Source organism: Ctenopharyngodon idella, chromosome 18, assembly GCF_019924925.1.
Source record: "Ctenopharyngodon idella isolate HZGC_01 chromosome 18, HZGC01, whole genome shotgun sequence".
NCBI lineage: Eukaryota > Metazoa > Chordata > Actinopteri > Cypriniformes > Xenocyprididae > Ctenopharyngodon > Ctenopharyngodon idella.
Window position 1 is genome coordinate 32,407,215 of NC_067237.1, and position 17,448 is coordinate 32,424,662.

A 17,448-nucleotide genomic window follows, 5' to 3' on the forward strand; every position below is an offset into this window, starting at 1 on the left:
TTAATTTCTTAGTTAATGTTTAATAAAATTAAAAAAAATCAAAAGTTGTAACTTATTTAATGGACCTAGCTAAAACTAACAAGTATTGTTGAGGAGACAGTTTTTTAGCTAACATTAACAAAAAATAATACCTTCTGTAACAAATGTAGCTATTGCTCAATCTTAGTTAATGCATTAACTAACGTTAAATAATGAGACCTTATTGTAAAGTGTTACCTGTTGTTCTTTATAATTCTTTTGCACTTTAATCTGTTTGAAACATTATCGCAACATGAAAATTTGATACCGTCACATGGCTAAAAGACACTGATATTTATGTTTTTTTGCTCGTGCAAAACTCAATGCTTGAATGTATGGATGGTTGCCAGGGTGTTGCTATGTGGTTGCTAAAGCGTTCTCTCCTTTCTTCATCTATCTTTGAGCAGTCCATCTGTATCTTCTTTCCTCAGATCAATAATTCAGTCTGTTCTCAGCTTGTAGATGCTCTCTAACTGCTGTCACTACACTGTTCACTAGTTCTAATGTGGTCAGTGTCAACTACATCTGATTCACGTTGATCTAGACGAACACTTAAACTACTAAAAACTGCCAGACCACCAAGTGAAGCTTCTATTTGAAGTCTTCAGAAGAAGAAATCACCCTATTGGGTGACATTGTGCACCGTTTATGTAAGAAGCTTTGGGAACATGGTGCATTGAAAATATCACAAGATAGCTATGAGGTGATTAATAATAAAAGTCTTGACTCAATGGAGTCTGAAAGCTTCTGTTGTACAAGTCTGGGTTTGATCCAGGACTCATAGAGCAGGCCACTACAAAGAGGACGATGGAGGTCCCTGGGGTGTAATGGGGTCGAAATCACTTAATAAAATGAAGACATTTGCGGTCAGAATGCAGCATTCAATCTGCTGTTTTTACGTCAGTGTTCCCAGTTAATTTCTGACAGTGCATTTCCAAATTAAATGTCTTTTCTTGGCACTTTTTTTTGTTGCAGCAACGATTACATAAGCACTTTGCTTTCAAGAGCTAGAGAGCACTTCTACCTTGATCAGCATTTCAATACTTCAGAGTGTAACTGTAATCTAATATATAGTGACTACACATTTCTGCTTTGAGATGATTTAGCAAGAGCTCTAATAGGTGTCTAAGCGTTCGATTATCAGCTTTGCTTTGTAAGAAAGGTCTGGTGCAGTATGTACTTATAGTTGATTCAGGGCATTTTCTGTTAGTATAATGTGTGTATTATGACCTCTGCTGTTCTGAGATAAAACCATTAAGATGCATTACCCTTACATTAGAAAGTTCAAGCACCATAGGTGTACCAGTACAATAATGACAGAGCTAAAATAGCTTTTTTATGGCTCGCAGCAAGTCTAAAACTAGATTGAAGCCATTAGATAAGACGTTTCTGCACTATATACGTCAAGTTTAGCAGATAATAGATAGATAAACACACAGATAGAATAACCTCAGAGCCTCACTAACTATATAAGCTGTGGACTTGAAAGTACTAAGATTTTTGCATTGGTTATTTTAGAATAGCAAAATTATATATTATAAAATATTGGTATATTGGGTATACATATGATTAGAAACAAAAGATGATTTAAATTAGTAGGCTTGAGACCATAAACTTCACAAAATGGTTTGATATAATGGTCAGAATTTGTATATAACATTTATAGTGAAAATGTACATACTGTATACATTACTTTTCAAAAGATTTTCTTTAATGAAATTAATACTGTTATTCTGCAAGGATGCTTTAAATTGATCAAAAGTGACAGTAAAGACATTCCTATGACATTTCTATTTCAAATAAATGTTGTTCTTTTAAACTAACTATTCATCTAAGAATCTTGGGGAAAAATGTATCACAGTTTCCACAAAAATATGAAGCAGCACAACTGGTTTCAACATTGATAATAGTCAGAAATGTTTCTTGAGCATCAAATCAGCATATTAGAATGATTTCTGAAGGATAATGTGACACTGAAGACTGGAGTAATAATGCTGAAAATTCAGCTTTACCATCACAGGAATAAATTACATTTTAAAATATATTCAAACAGAGGACAGTTATTTCAGAAATGGTAACAATTTCACAATATTACTCTTTTTATTTTTATTATTATTATTTTTGATTAAATAAATGCAGTCTTGGTGAGCATAAAAGACCTTTTCAGAGCCATTAAAAAATCTTACCCACCCCAAACATTTGCACAGTAGTGTATTATATTTGCAAATAAACTGAATTCAGACAAATGGAGAAAATAAGTGGATTTTTGCCATTTTACGTCATCACATGGATGAAGTCAATTCTCCTCAAGTTTACACAGGTGTCCTAGCAACATGATCCACTAACCACAAACAAACACAAAGTCACACAATACTGACTAACTGATTCATTTGCAACATTAGATCTGTTGTTTTATCATTTTAAACTGTACTGACTTCTCATTGTCAAATGTTTTGCTTCAAAACTGTGCTATCTTCACAATAACACTTGCATATTTTTTACATTTTTAAATGTGATTGAAGTGTCCAGACACTTTCTGAGGCTTCAGTAGATGTGCATGAATATGACTCTAACAAAGTGTCTTTGGTTGATCAGAATAATAAAGCCGCGCTGCAGTGCTGACGGTTATTCTGGGTGAATATAGCAGAGTGCTGAGTGAGCTCTTCTCAACGTCCCCAGCTGCCTCACTGTGGAACTCTGGGATATAGCCTGTTACCATAGAGACCACTGTTAACTGCACAGTGAGCCTTCTGTATCCAGTAGATTCACAATAGAGATGGAATTTGCAGAGTTTAGCATTGGTATGACGACATTGTTGTTTTGATATGAATCCTTCTGTGTCTTCAGTGACTCATGTTGAATTGGTATGTTTCTATACTAATGTGGATGTGGCTAATGAGGACGGAGCACAGCAGCTTCCCTGAGCTGTTAAACTCTTTTAAAAATAGCACTTAATGACGGGGATGACAATCCACATACACACCCACAGAAGAGTTTTAAATAATGCTTGAGCTTAAAGTAATATTTGTTCACTGTGAATCTCACAAAACCGGTCAAGTGCATGTCACCATCTCAGCAAAATATTTTGCATACAAAAAAAATGAAGGCTGTTTTTAAGAACTTTAAGGTTTTTGAAGCACATATTCCCCCAGATTATCAATACTGTAAAGCAGTGTTGTTTTAGTATTATTTATATAATATTATAGTATTTATCAATATTTGGAATCAGCTTTTATTTTTATATTTTTAGTTTTCTTTTTAATTTTATTTTAAATTTTAGTGATTTTATGTGCTTTTGACATTTGTTTTTGTTTTTTTAGATTTATTTAAATTTATTTTTATTTCAGTTTTAGTATTTTTAGTACTTATTTATGTCAGTTAGTTGCCAAGGCAATATTTCTCATTTTCATTCAAGTTTTTTTTATCTAATATTTTTATATATATATTTCAATTTTTATTTCAATTACCAAATTTTTTAAATAGTTTTAGCTATAGTTAACAATAACAACACTGCTGTGAAGAATATTTAAATTGTAAAATATTTATGCAGTATTTGTTGTACTTAATTTTAATTTATGCTCATTTTAATAAAAAGGAAAAAAAAACATTGTTTGTGCTAAATAATTTTTATTACTATATCACAGTTATGAGAGAAACAAGCAAATAAATCTATAAAAATATGCTTAATTGTTTTGTTTGTTTTTTCCAAAATAAAATTGGTTAATTAACAATATGATATTTTGGAATCTGGGGTGAAATTGGACTGTGGCATTCATGAAATTCACCCACTTATGCCCCTTTTTTTCTTTTTTTTTTTTTTTGGCTTCTAAATAAAAGACCCTGATATGAAAAATAGCAGAACGTGTTCAACTCTAAACTTTGCTCTGTCTCTCACCTCAGGAAACCCTTGTCCATACATCGTTGATGACCCCAATGAAGACACCATAAGCATTCTGGTGCGGCTCATCACGGAGAAGAAAGGTGTGTAATGTTTCTCGACACATTTAACTCACCCTTACATCACACTGTGAGTCTTATTCCATCTCAATGTGTGTGTTACAGAAAACGCTGCTGCTCTGGAAGAACTTCTGCAGGAATATGAGGATAAACAGATGGCCCTCAACAAGAGCTCATCCATCAAGTAAGAACACACACATGCAAACGTACACATCTACACTGATGTCAAAAATCACTTTTGAAAACTCACATAGAGCATGCAGAGTCCAAAATGAAATTAAAACTGAGAAAGTGCAAAATAAGTGTGTGTTTTTTTATTACACAAGATATTTTTGTCCCTATAACAATGGGATTTTTAAGCTGTTTAATAGTGATACACAGTGTAGGTCATGTCAACACAGCATCATAAATGAGTCAGTCTCTGTGAAACTTCACCTATAACAAAAACAAAGACTTATTGTGGTTTAGTTCCTCATATTTTTGCAAGGAATATCCCCTATATGTTTCACCAAAGAGAGTTCTGGAAAAGAATAAAAAGCTTTAGGCATCCTAGATAAACTTTTGATGGTAAGGTCAAGTCATGACTAATGTTTTGTTGAGTATATGGTTTTTATGTCTTTGAAGAGCCAGACGATTCTCACAATTCCATTTTGTGAGATAATTACAAGGTTTTAAACTATGAAACATGTACACTACCATTCAAAAGTTTGGGATTAGATTTTTTTTTTTAAAGAAATTAATACTTTTTTCCATTCAAAAGGATCAAAAGTGACAAGAAAGACAATAATAATGTTACAAAAGATTTCTATTCCTTTCTATATCTATTCTGTTTTTCTCAACAAAGAATCCTGGAGAGAAAAAAAAAAAAGTATCACGGTTTCCACAAAAAAATGAAGCAGCACAACTGTTTTCAACATTGGTAGTATGAGATAATCACAGTTCACTCTTGGATTTTTGCATGAATCATCTCCAGCTGTAATGAATTGTATTAATGGTCACTTGTGGACTGGAGTTCTGAGAGGAATTCCCAATTGTGAAACAGGAAGCAGATTTCTGTTAGCTCAGATAAAGAATCAGCTCATTCTTGTAAACTCATTAATGAAGAATCAATGTAGTGTCAGAAGAGCTGAAGGAGAGATTGTGCCTATGTTAATTAGTTTGCACCTGGTTTGCAGCACTGACAAGCATATAAATCATTAAGAAGTAAGTGCTTGTTTTTTTTCCGACTGTAGCATCGTCACAGCGAGGTAAAGGTTGCTTAAAAATGATTAGGAGATTTAAAAAATGTCTTATTTTGGTCTTTATTGTATATATAGACAGTTGTGCATATAATTGTTGACATTTACCAACCCCAGCCAATCAGATTTCAGTCATAATTATTCACCTCTTTGACGTCACAGTTGTACAGTGACCTCTCAGAGATCCAGTGTGCTGTCATCATCAGTGCCGGCTGAAATGACTCCATGTCCCGACTGCTTAGTTCAAGAGATCCTTTAATTCCAGGCCCTTTTCTGCAAGCCAAGAGCGCAGTATTATACAGCTGTCACGAGCTCAGGGGACTCTGACATCATCACAATGGAACTATGGAAGGGGGGCGGGTACTTATCAAGACTCCATGAATGTATTTGGTTTGTGTGCTTTCAGTGTGTGTCCAGAGAAGGCTTGAATAAATTAGTTTGTACTTTAAGACTTATGAACTGCTAGAATTGTAAGAATTAAGAACTGCTTGAATAGTATGCCTCTTTCTGTATGCCAAGAATCAAGCTTCATTACTTGGTATGATGAAAGTTTTTACACTGCCAAAGCGTTAATAAACACTTTTTAGAGCTTGCCTATAGAAAACTCACTGCCATGATGCTAGGACTTTGCTTTATGGTCGCTAATGTGTTCTGAGTAGTTTTCGGCCATTGCTACAGTATGTGGTTGCTAGGGTGTTGCTTAGAAGCAACATATTGAGTATATTGAGGTGATCACAAGCTTGAATTTGGCTTGTAGTGTTTCCCAGTCCATTGTACATTGTCCAGAAATTTGAGAATGTTTTTTTTTTGTAAAATATATACACAATTCTGATACCAGTTTGTAAGTCTTTCTCTCTGTCTGTTTCTCTGTCAGGTTTCCGGCTCTTCCTCATTTCTCCCAGTTCCGTTCGTTGCCCCGGCTGTGTACCCACCAGCATCATTTGCACACTATAAACGGGCTGGCCACACGCTCCGGGCTCTGCTGTTCCCGCTGCAGTCAGAAGAAATGGCCCGAGCTGCTGCTGCCCGCCCTGGCGCTGCCCGCCGATACGCACAAGAGCCCTACTAACGTGGTCAAGACGCCAGAGGTCACCATCCTGTCTGTAGGAAGGTGAGAAAAAAATAGGAAGTAAAATATATAATTATGTGAATTCTGAGAAGAAAGGCCTTAATTTAATCCCAAATTTGTTGTTGCAATCGAAACATGAGACATCTGTTTTTAGCTTTCTTTTTTGATAATAAACATACAGAAGCTCTGTTCCAACACCTAGTGAACGCTTTTAGACTTCCTGTGTGAAGACTGACAAAACATTTCCCAAAAAATTAAGATAACTTGTTTTGACCAAAATCTATTGCATATGTGTTTCACAAATAAGGTAATCCCAGCAGTGTTATTTTAGTATTGTTTATATATATTATAGTATTTGTTCATATTTTGAATTAGCTTTATTTTCGGTTCAGATTAATATTACTTTGTTTTAGTCATTTTTATGTGCTTTTGTCAGTTTTATTAGTTTTGGGGGGGGGGGGGGGGGGGGGGGGGGACGACTTCCTGTTTCACACTTAAGTCATTATTGTGTTAGAGGAGAAAAGCATTGAATAGACAACGCAAAATAGTAGCTTTAGAAATTAAGAATTTGAGGCTATATGTGGCCATAACATCTTTTTTTTTCAGAAGCAGCATCTGAAGTGGCATTTATGTATATTTACACAGACTGTTTAATGCAGCTCAGAGGTGACGTGAAAATTAATGAAAAATAAAATGATACTCTAAAAATGAAACCAAAGCCGCCAGTAGGTGGCAGCAAGTCACTGTCTTAATGAATGAGTCATTCAGTCATTCATTCAACTAATTCATTCAAACAGCTGATTCATTCAGCAACGAAGCAAGAATGAATCTGCAACACTTTTGATTTTAGTTTTAATCTAATATTTGTATTTTATTTTATACCAAAAATCATTTCTAATTGTTTTAGTGAACAATAACAACTGAATCCCAGAATGTTTAGAAATTAGCTAAAAGTAAGCAATAAGGTACAAGAGGCTGTACTGTGTCGTGAATAAGTCACGGCTGAAGGGCGTTGTTAGGCACGCCGTGAAGCGGAGTGCCTGCAACCCCTTTAGCCGTGACTTATTCACGATAAAGCACTAGCCTCAAGTACCTTATTGCTTTTATAAAATGGTTACCACACAATACAAATATTAAAGCCAAAAATATGCATCAATGCAACTTTCATGAAGTAAACTTTCACTAAAGCCTTCCTTCCGCCGGAAAAAATAGTCCCTGACCGTGAACAGCAACAGAAGTTACATTATTACACCATTAGACGGCGGCAAAGACTGTCTTTATGAGTGTGTCAGTCAGTAGCGAAGACTTTTACATTGAAAAGACTGAATTGTTGTGAACACGGAACAAGACACAACTGACAAATACTTTGACTAGCACTGTCAGTCACGGGAAAACCCCTTAACTGTTAAAAGGACAGGATAATACATCGGACATTTAAACAGATTTTTTTATTATGAACATAGGACTGACCTGAAGGAAAATGCTAAATCTGAATGCAGGTAATAAACTCACTCACTCTATCTTTTTCTCACTTTTACATAATACAGTAAGCTTCAATGAACAATATAAATTAAGAACATACAGTTTACGTTGCTAAGAGTGGTTGCTAAGGGTGTTGTGTAGTGATGCACAGAACCGTTGGGTGAAGCAGTCATAGCAGTGTTTTATTGTGAATAAAACACAGCTATTGACCAATCAAAATCAAGGACAGGAACTAACCGTTTTATAATTGAAAATATTCATCCAATATAGCCAAGTAAGGGACAATATTGGCAAAAAATAGGGTGATCTAATAAAAAAAAACTATTTCACCCAATATTGATGTGTATTGTGTATTTGTTGTGTTTATTATTAGAATACTGAGATATTACCTTAGCAGTTATTAACTTATGCGGTTCCATTTCACTTAATATGCTGCCTTAGAAGGTTGCAGCCTATGAAGGCAGCAGATAGCTCTCTAAGTTTTGGAGCAGACCTATAAATCATAATGATTGAATGAATTAGTTGTGTTGGTTTGGGATGGTAATTCACGTCTCATTCTCACGTACACACCCAGTTATGCTCACAGTGACAAATCAATTATGACACACTAACCGCTGTGTCACCCATGTGTGAATGGCAGGTTCCAAGTTGCTCAGATCCCAGAAATGAAGTCAGCATCCAAGGAAGTGACCCAACCGGAATCGAGCGATACCGACTCCATGGACAGCGGCCACACCGAGCTGGCGGAAGAGCGCTCACTGCTGGGCGTGTCCTGTTCCTCTAATTCCTCCTCCTCAAAGTGCAGGCAGGAGGTGAGTGACTAAACATGCGGAACAGGAATATTCCTCCAAACGTGTTTGTGTTTTAATAATAGTCCTTTTGGCTCAGTTTGTTTTTAAATTGTAGTTTCCTCTTCCTCTTCTCTCTCATTATGGTCTTGGCATTCATTCTCTAAAGCCATGCATAAAAATCCTCCCAGGAAGTCTGGTGTATTTGTCATCTGTACATGAATGGGAAACACTTATTTCTTTAGTCACAGCTGACCGGGTTAGTGAACATCCTGAGAAGAACACTGTAGACAACCTCAATCTTTTAATAATAACTGCAGTGGAGCTGCATTGAGGGGAGGTCAGTTTTTGTTACCTAACAATTTGCCCTCTTGCATAAGAATTGCATCTTGTATTGTGGGGCGGTGGGCTAATGGCTTCACAATGACTATCAATAGCTCCTAGGATTTACATAAATACCTCAAGGCTTCACAATTCGTCCTTACAGCTGCTCTTGGCATTCAACCCTTTGTGGCCTCTGGTATTTATAAATGACACACAGAACAATACTGTACTTTTCATTTTTACAAAGTTACATGGGTACTGTTTTATTTAAACCTAGTTTTACTTTCTCTAATGTGATGGCCACAAGCTTGAACAGACACACTGTTGAAGGTCAACATATTAGCATAGTTTGAAGTATTTAAATGCAACAAACTCAAGTGCTTTGGATAAATAAAACACATGTAATATGTCATAATGGAACATTTCAGTTACATTTATGTATTTGGTAGACTTTGCAAGTGTACATTTTATCAGTTCATGCAATTCCTGGGAATCAGTCCCATGACCTAGTGTTGTAAGTAAAGGATTATGTACATCCAGCCGAAGGGGTCTTGCATCAGCCTGAAGGGGTTTATTCTGCGATAACAACTGTCTGGATGTACATTATCCCGGTTATTACACGGCTACTTGCCACATAAGTAAATAATTAGACATGAAATATTGATCTGAGTTGAAATATGTAATTGGTTCTTTAAACGCATAGCTTCCGTGGAGAGAGCAGTTGCTAGCATTCGAATCGCTCTTGTGGTACTTTGATGTCATACACCGACCGGTCTGCTCTGTGTCTACGCAGTGCCGCTTCAGACCTTAAATCTGTAATGGTCAGGTGGTACAGTGGCCACACGGTACAAGTCGTAGCTCTCAGAAAATTACGAGTTTGCACGTTGTAATTACAAGCTCAACAAGCACGTGAAAAGTTTTTACAGTTCAGAATCGTTACTGTAATTACAACATGGCGTAAACGCACCTTAACATACCGCCGTATGGTGCGATTGACCAATGAGAATCAAGTATTCCACAGAGCTATATAATAATAGGCAATAAATATATAGTGCATAACGTGGTCTCAATTGTAGTACTGATAATCAAACCTCTTTTCAAAAGTTTGGGTTGGTAAGATTATTTAAATATTTATAAAAGAAGTCTCTTCTGCTCACTAAGGCTGCATTTATTTGATACAAAATACAGTACAAACAAAACATTAATATTGTAAAATATTATTACAGTTCAATTTAGAAATGTAGAAATCTTTTGTAACGTTGTCTTTTCTGTTACATATGATTGACTGAATGCATTCTCTCAGTGTTAATTATAATTTATTTCCAAAAAAAAAAAAAATTGTATGGTAGTGTACATGATTATTTATATCAGTATTTATATGTTTTGTTATGTAGAAATAGAAAAAAAGGCATGAATATAAACTTAAATTATAAAGTATTTTTATTTTTGTCCATTTATTTAATATTTATTAATGAATAAATAAAATATACAATTATATATATATATATATATATATATATATATATATACACACACACACACACACACACACGTGTATATATATACAGTCAAACCAAAAATTATTCAGACACTAGATATAATATTTTATATATTTTTACTAGTGGGTGCAGGACGCTATAGTTCATTTATGTAAGTAAGGATAGCAAAATAAAGTAAACTGTGACATATTATACCCAAAAATTCTTCATACAGTGGACTACCAGTAAAATGTATAAAAATTTGGAACCAAAAATTATTCAGACACTTTGATCTGACCATGTTTTGCTTATGTGTTATCTGATATAATTAAGATTATTTTTTTCTGACGGTTTAACTCTGAGATCTTGTCATATTTTATTACCATTTTTTTTTTTAACTATTGTGAACTATAGTGAAACTGTAATGTTGAATAAAATGCTAAAGGTGTCTGAATAAATTTTGGTTTGACTGTATATATATATATAAAACACATCATAACTCATAATGTGGTCCATAGAGGGTTAACTGCGTTTGTTTGGTGCTTCATAGATTAATACAGTGACAAATATGAGAATCCGTTTTGGTTTTCAGCTGTCCTCCGCTCACCCTCTTTCCTTTTCCTGTCAGAGCTGGAGTAAGTTTTTCCACTTGTTCAGGTCATGCCGAGTCAATCAGGATAAAATGATATTGTCTACTGCCCTCTGGTGGCTGGAAAAGTGTTTGCGTTTGTGAACCAACAAATGATTTTCTTTTGACAAATATAAAGTCAGGCTATCCTTTATTTCATGTTACTAATCTCTCACCACTTCTCTCTCCCTCTTTTTCAGATGAACATATGAAAGGTTGGAGAAGGACATCCACTGACAGGACGCGACCCTTATGCGGATGACATCATCCTTAGGCGACCGATCAGGGCAGATATGTGGCGGTGATGTCAGTATTCACCACCTTGAGGAGCCTTGAATTCAAGACCTTAGAAAACATTCGTATTTATTGCATAAGTCATAGAACTATTTTATTAAAATAAAATAAGCTCTGTCTCTGCTAGCAGATCATAGGAGACCGAAGGGCATTTACTCAAAAGACACTAAAGATGTCTTAAGTGCAGCCTCTGCTGCAGATTGACTTGTCGCACAATCAAAAACAATGAGACACCAGAGAGACAGTCTCTCCAGTTAAGAAGTATTATGAGAAACTAGTTTGATTTACTATTTCATTTTCTGTTTTTGTTCTTTTTGTTACTGTAGTTTTGTCTTTTAGTATTTAAAATTTTAAGTTGCATATATACAGTCATGGTCAAAAGTTTGCAAACACCTTGTTTTTTTATTAATAATAATTCAAGCAAAAACATGCATACAACTGTCAATTTCTTATATTGTTTAATAAAAATAAGTATATTCAAACAATAGTACAGGATTTACGTATACAAAATTATTTATTTACTTAAGCAAAGATGGTTTACACTAATTCACCAACTTAAAATATTTGCTAATGGAGTGAATGTGCTTTATGTGATGTTTAAACTACACAACTGATATACAGCAGACCAAAATCATTAATGTGTGAATGTCATTATATTAGATGAGAGAGTTCATCAAATTAACTATAAGCATGTTCCACTAACAACAAACACTCTTTAGATCTATTGTTTTATCATTTCACTTATTTTTGTCAATTGATATGCTTGATAAGTGTACTAATGTCTTTCATTCAAATAAATGCTGCTTGGTTTGTGATGATTTTGTCATCTCATGCAGTGACATTCAGACATTTTTAAGGATGATTAAAAATGTCCAAATACTTTTTGGGCTACATTTTTTTGGTTTATATTTTTATTTCTGTAAAGATAAAGAATTAAGTGACTAATTGTTTCATAATTTAAAAAAGGCTTATGTCAGTGGCATAGAAATACTAACAGCAATATTGCTTAAAAATGACATTTTTCAGGTGTTCACAACCTTTTGACCATGACAGAAGAATGTAATATTTCATATATTGGCAAACCCAGATTCAAAAAGGCTCTTTTTCACCACAACCTTCAGCTCGTCAGCTTGATTGAACAGCTTTTAAAAAGTTTTTCTCTAAAAAAAAGAAAAGAAAAAAAAACAAGAAATACAATATAGCACGCAAATCTGAGGACAGACAGCTGAGAAATCTTGCCCTAAGTTAAGCTAAAATAGATTTATTGCTCCTTTTGAAAGTATTATCATCTCAAAGAACATTTGTAGTGCCTCAGACTAGCTGTCTTGTTCTTTGCTATATAACAGTTATAGATAGTGTTAGTGCTGAACTTTATGCATTTCAGATTGCTCGCTTTATCAAACGTATGGGATTTTCGGCCACATACAGACTGTAAAGTTTCAGGAGTGACAACCGCATTTTAAATTCGGGAACGAGTTCCCTTAAATTCTCATTCTGCGTGTGTACTGAACACGACTCGCTCCCGAAATTGCAATGTTTGACACCATGGTAACCATAGCAATGTTCTGGCGTCATACATTTCCTGTCAGATGTAATAGACATTTAGAAAATGTCTTTAAGATGTTTATTATTTAGAATGTATGTAAAGCTACCTTTTTAAAGATGTTTTTACACAACAGATGTTTTCCAAATTAAGCACTCTTTAACAGACATCTTGGACATGTACATGTGTGAGCTGTATTTTGACTGTAATGTTACAATATTACAATAATGATGTTCTGCAATTTTAACCAAATAACTGTCCACAGAGACCTTGTGTTTTGTTTATGCTCAGAAATCTACTTCTCCACTGATTATGAGCGGTTTTGGGCTTGTTGTTTGGGCTTGGCTCATAAAACGATCAAATTTATGACGTTATTAAATGTGTTTGTCATTACCTGAATTTTCGGGGAGTAATACAGTTCAACAGTGCTCGTCCACTTTTCCAGCGGCGCTGGTTCCGGAAGTATTTTTTTCATTAATTTTTCCCAAAGGGATTTTTTAGCCAAGCAGCTACGAAATGAATAATAACATTACAAACTTTGATTTGAAGCCAAAAAAAGTATTTGAAAATCAGACAAAAAAGGTACAACAAGAGTACAAAAAAGGTACAACAAGACTGGGTCCCACTTTATACTAAAGGGATAGTTCACCCAAAAATGAAAATTATGTCATCATTTACTCACCCTCAAGTTGTTCCAAACCTGTAAAAATTTCTTTGTTCTGTTGAACACAAAGGAAGATATTCTGAAGAAAGTTTGTAATCAGGCCGCTTTGGGGCACCATTGACTTCCATAGTAGGAAAAAAAAAATACTATGGAAGTCAGTGGTGCCCCAGAACTGTTCAGTTTCCCACATTCTTTAAAACATCTTTCTTTGTGTTCAACATAACAAAAAAATGTGTACAAGTTTGGAACAACCTGAGGGTGAGTAAATAATGACAGAATTTTCATTTTTGGGTGAACTATCCCTTTAAGTGGCCTTAACTACTATGTACTTACATTTAAATTAATCATTTGATACAGTGCACTTATTGTGTACATACATGTTTTTACATTCTACTTATATTTTAAAAACACCTGCATGTAATTACATCTGTAATTAATTTCTGTAATTACATTTATAATTACACTGTTGACCCATCCCTTACACCTTTCCCCTACCCTTAACCCTACCCATACCACCAAAGCTTTCCCTAACCTTACCCGTATCCCACCTCAATAGCAGCAAAAGTGTTTTGCAATTCAATATGAACCCAATAAGTACATTGTACTTATTTTTTGATGTAAGTACATAGTAGTTAAGGCCACCTAATATAAAGTGGGACCCAAGACTGTACTTAAAGGAATAGTTCACCCAAAAATAAAAAATCTGTCATCATTTATTCACCCTCAAGTTGTTCTAAACCTGTATGAGTTTCTGTCTTCTGTTGAACACGAAAGAAGATATTTTGAAGAATGTTTACCAGACCGTTTTTGGTCCCCATTGACTTCCATAGTATTTTTATATATAAATATATGTGTATTATGGGAGTCAATGGGCACCAGGAACTGTTTGGTTACCCACATTCTTCAAAGTATGTTTTTTTGTGTGTGTTCAACAAAAGAAAGAAACTCATACAGGTTTAGACAACCCAATCTCAAGGCAATTTTATGAGGTGGCTAATTCGTACAAACTCACTCGTACGAATTCATACGTTTTATGCTAATTTGTCTAAACCCTGTCATTGGGGTTTAGACAAATCGTATGAATTCATTCAAGTGAGGTCGTACGAATTCATACGAATTAGCCACCTCGTAAAATACATACGAATTGGTCGTGAGATAGCGTTGGTTTAGAACAACTTGAGGGTAAGTAAATGACTTTTGGGTGAACTATATATATATTTACATATTTTGAGAGCATAGGGAGATTGACTCAGTTATGTCATTTGTAGTGCTTCATGGCTTCATAGGAGTGGGCAGAACTAAAGAGCTCTTTTGGCGCATTTTGCTTTTTCCGATTTTTGCTTTTTTCGCCTTTGGTGCGATTTTCTGTACAGCATCATGGGTAGTATAGTTTTTCACTACAATTTCTGCTGTTAAACACAATTATTTTAAAACGGAATTGACATAATGTGGGCTAACGGCTTCAACAGAAGCAAATACTACAACCTTGTCGCTCACAGTAAGGCTGTCTTTAAAGTTTTATAAGTTATCGTTAATAATCAATTTCCCTATCATGGACCCGACTGTTTCACTTTATTCGGTTCTAAAATGCAGTTACTCCCGTAAATTACTGTGTACAGAACAGGATTAAGCACTAAAAGGTGAATTAACAACCGAATTTAGCTGCAGTGTGTATGTGGTTCATTGTGCTGTTGTATTTCAATCTGTGAGGCTAAACCAGATCTCTTTCCAGATTCCTCTCACATTTCAAACCATGACTTAGTCATCAGAGCGGTTCCATCAGATACCACATTTGGGGAAACTGAAGTGGGCATTATTAACCACAAAACATTGCGGCCAGCCGAGATCTATCATGAAAGTTTCCTCTCACTCATCAGTCTGGTTAATGTTCACACCGCAACTAAATGTGGATCAAATCTGAAGAAAAAAAGGAATCTGATGTTTTCAGTTCTGATATCTAAACAGAAATATTACGTTATGTTAATATATATTGATGTCTCAAACAGTGTCATTAGAAGCTTAGATTTACAACCAGAAGTCTAATGACAAAATATATTAAATGATATTATGAAATTTGCAAATGTTATTATGAACATGCCAGAGTAGGTCATGAGTGTCTGATATTTAAAAAGCCAAAAAATCATTTCCTCACTTAGTATTTTAGTCTTGTTTTCCATTACAAATATCTAAAAATCCTTAAATCAAGATACATGATACAAGACATAAGATATTAAGCACTGTTTTTTAAGAAAAAAGGGATCAAAATTAAGTGATTTTATATTCAAAACAAGAAAAAATATTTGTCAATGGGGTAAGAAAAATAATCTTGTTTTTACCTTTGAATTAAGTTTATTTTTCTGGCCCCAATGGCAGATAGTTTTCTTGTTTAAACATAAACTCACCTAATTTTGATACATTGCCCCGGTTTCACAGACAAGGCTTAAGCTAGTCCTGGACTAAAATGCATGTTTGAGCTTTTTTAACTGAAAGCAACTTGTACTGACACATCTTAAAATGTCAGTGCCATTGTTTTGTCTCAAGATGCACACCAGTAATGTTTTTTTGTCGGGTATGTTTATAAATGCTACTTAAATATCCTAATTGAACTAAGACCTAATCCTGGCTTAGTCTAAACCCTGTCTGTGAAACCAGGCCAATATCTTAAAGTGTAACTTCACGATTTTCAACCTGCTTTGTATTGTTACAATGTCGGTAGTATATGTAAATTAACAATGTTTACTCGTTCTCTGTGTTACCTTGAGAGAGAAATTCACATTTGTTAGTTAAAACTTTGACAACTCCAGGGCTTTCGTGAAAACCAAAAGTAACTCACTCCTGATAAATGTTTACTTCTTGAATTCTTGCTTTTAAGTCGACAACATTGTGGCTAATAGTTTGCTAAGAAGTATTTCAACTAAAGCAAAGCGGTATTTGACTCTGGTTAGCATATCTATAGCAGACTGGTGAGAGTGGCCTTGGACGGCAACATTTTCCTACCTATTTGGCAAAAGACAACAGCCTGTTTTCTCTGTTTTCTCAAGTCAGGTAATCACCTTTCTACTGTATAAGCAGCCCTTATAAGTATCCCTTTAAGTCATTCTGCTTCCCAAGTAAATTTCTTAATTCAAGAATGTTTAGATATTTGTACTGGAAAACATCAGTCATGTTGCGGTGTGGTGTGAACGAAACCTCCATATCAAGACCTTACTCTTACAGAGAAACAAGAAGCTACAAGAGCTGTTGCATTTAAAGCTGAATGAGTCAAAGACCTTGATTGTGAAATGCATGTCCTCATTGGAATTTTCATCACAATTTCCTGAGGTAATTGGAAAAAATATTATGGAATATTACTCAGTTTTTTATCATTTCATTCTTCCATTGTATTTATTTAATTCGTTTCATTTGTAATTTAGAAGAAGTAGTGACAGGCAAGGCTACTCAAGGGTATAGCATCACAGTTTTGTTACTGACATTTACATGCACATTTTATATAAAGTGGATTTTTTTTACAATATACATGTGTTTGTTTGCAATCATTTCTTGAATACATCATAGTTAGAGCTAGAGACATAAACTGCTGTTACACCTTACATTGCAGTTTGCAAAGATGAACTAGAATGACAAGGTAAGGGGAAAACTTAGCTCTGTATTGTTGTTGCTTTTATTTATTATCATTCAAATAATAATGTTGTTTTTTCTTGATATTTATACTTTTGAAATAAAGAACTTTACTGCAGTATTTGAGATCTTTACATATTGTATATATATATGCAATGATTTTTCTGGTAATAACTACCATTCAAAAGTTTGAGGGTTACCACATGATTTTCTCAGCCTCAAGCCACCCTAGGTGTATATGACTTTCTTCTTTCAGATGAATACGTAAGCAATAAGGTACTTGAGGCTGTGCTGTATCTTGAATAAGTCACAGCTGAAGGGCGTTGTTAGGCATGACGCCTGCAACC

General features: G+C 34.6%; 1 protein-coding gene across 1 annotated transcript in view; it reads left to right on the forward strand.

The window, feature by feature from the left end:
• relt (RELT TNF receptor) overlaps positions 1-17,222 on the forward strand; it is a 39,890-nt gene extending 22,668 nt beyond the window's left edge. Inside the window, exons 7-11 of the mRNA XM_051870739.1 lie at positions 3,919-3,999; positions 4,081-4,159; positions 6,088-6,324; positions 8,405-8,576; positions 11,183-17,222. Coding sequence (XP_051726699.1) covers positions 3,919-3,999; positions 4,081-4,159; positions 6,088-6,324; positions 8,405-8,576; positions 11,183-11,194 — 581 coding nt within the window. The 3' untranslated portion in view covers positions 11,195-17,222. The remainder of the gene's footprint in view (positions 1-3,918; positions 4,000-4,080; positions 4,160-6,087; positions 6,325-8,404; positions 8,577-11,182) is intronic.
• The last annotated feature ends 226 nt before the right edge of the window (positions 17,223-17,448 follow it).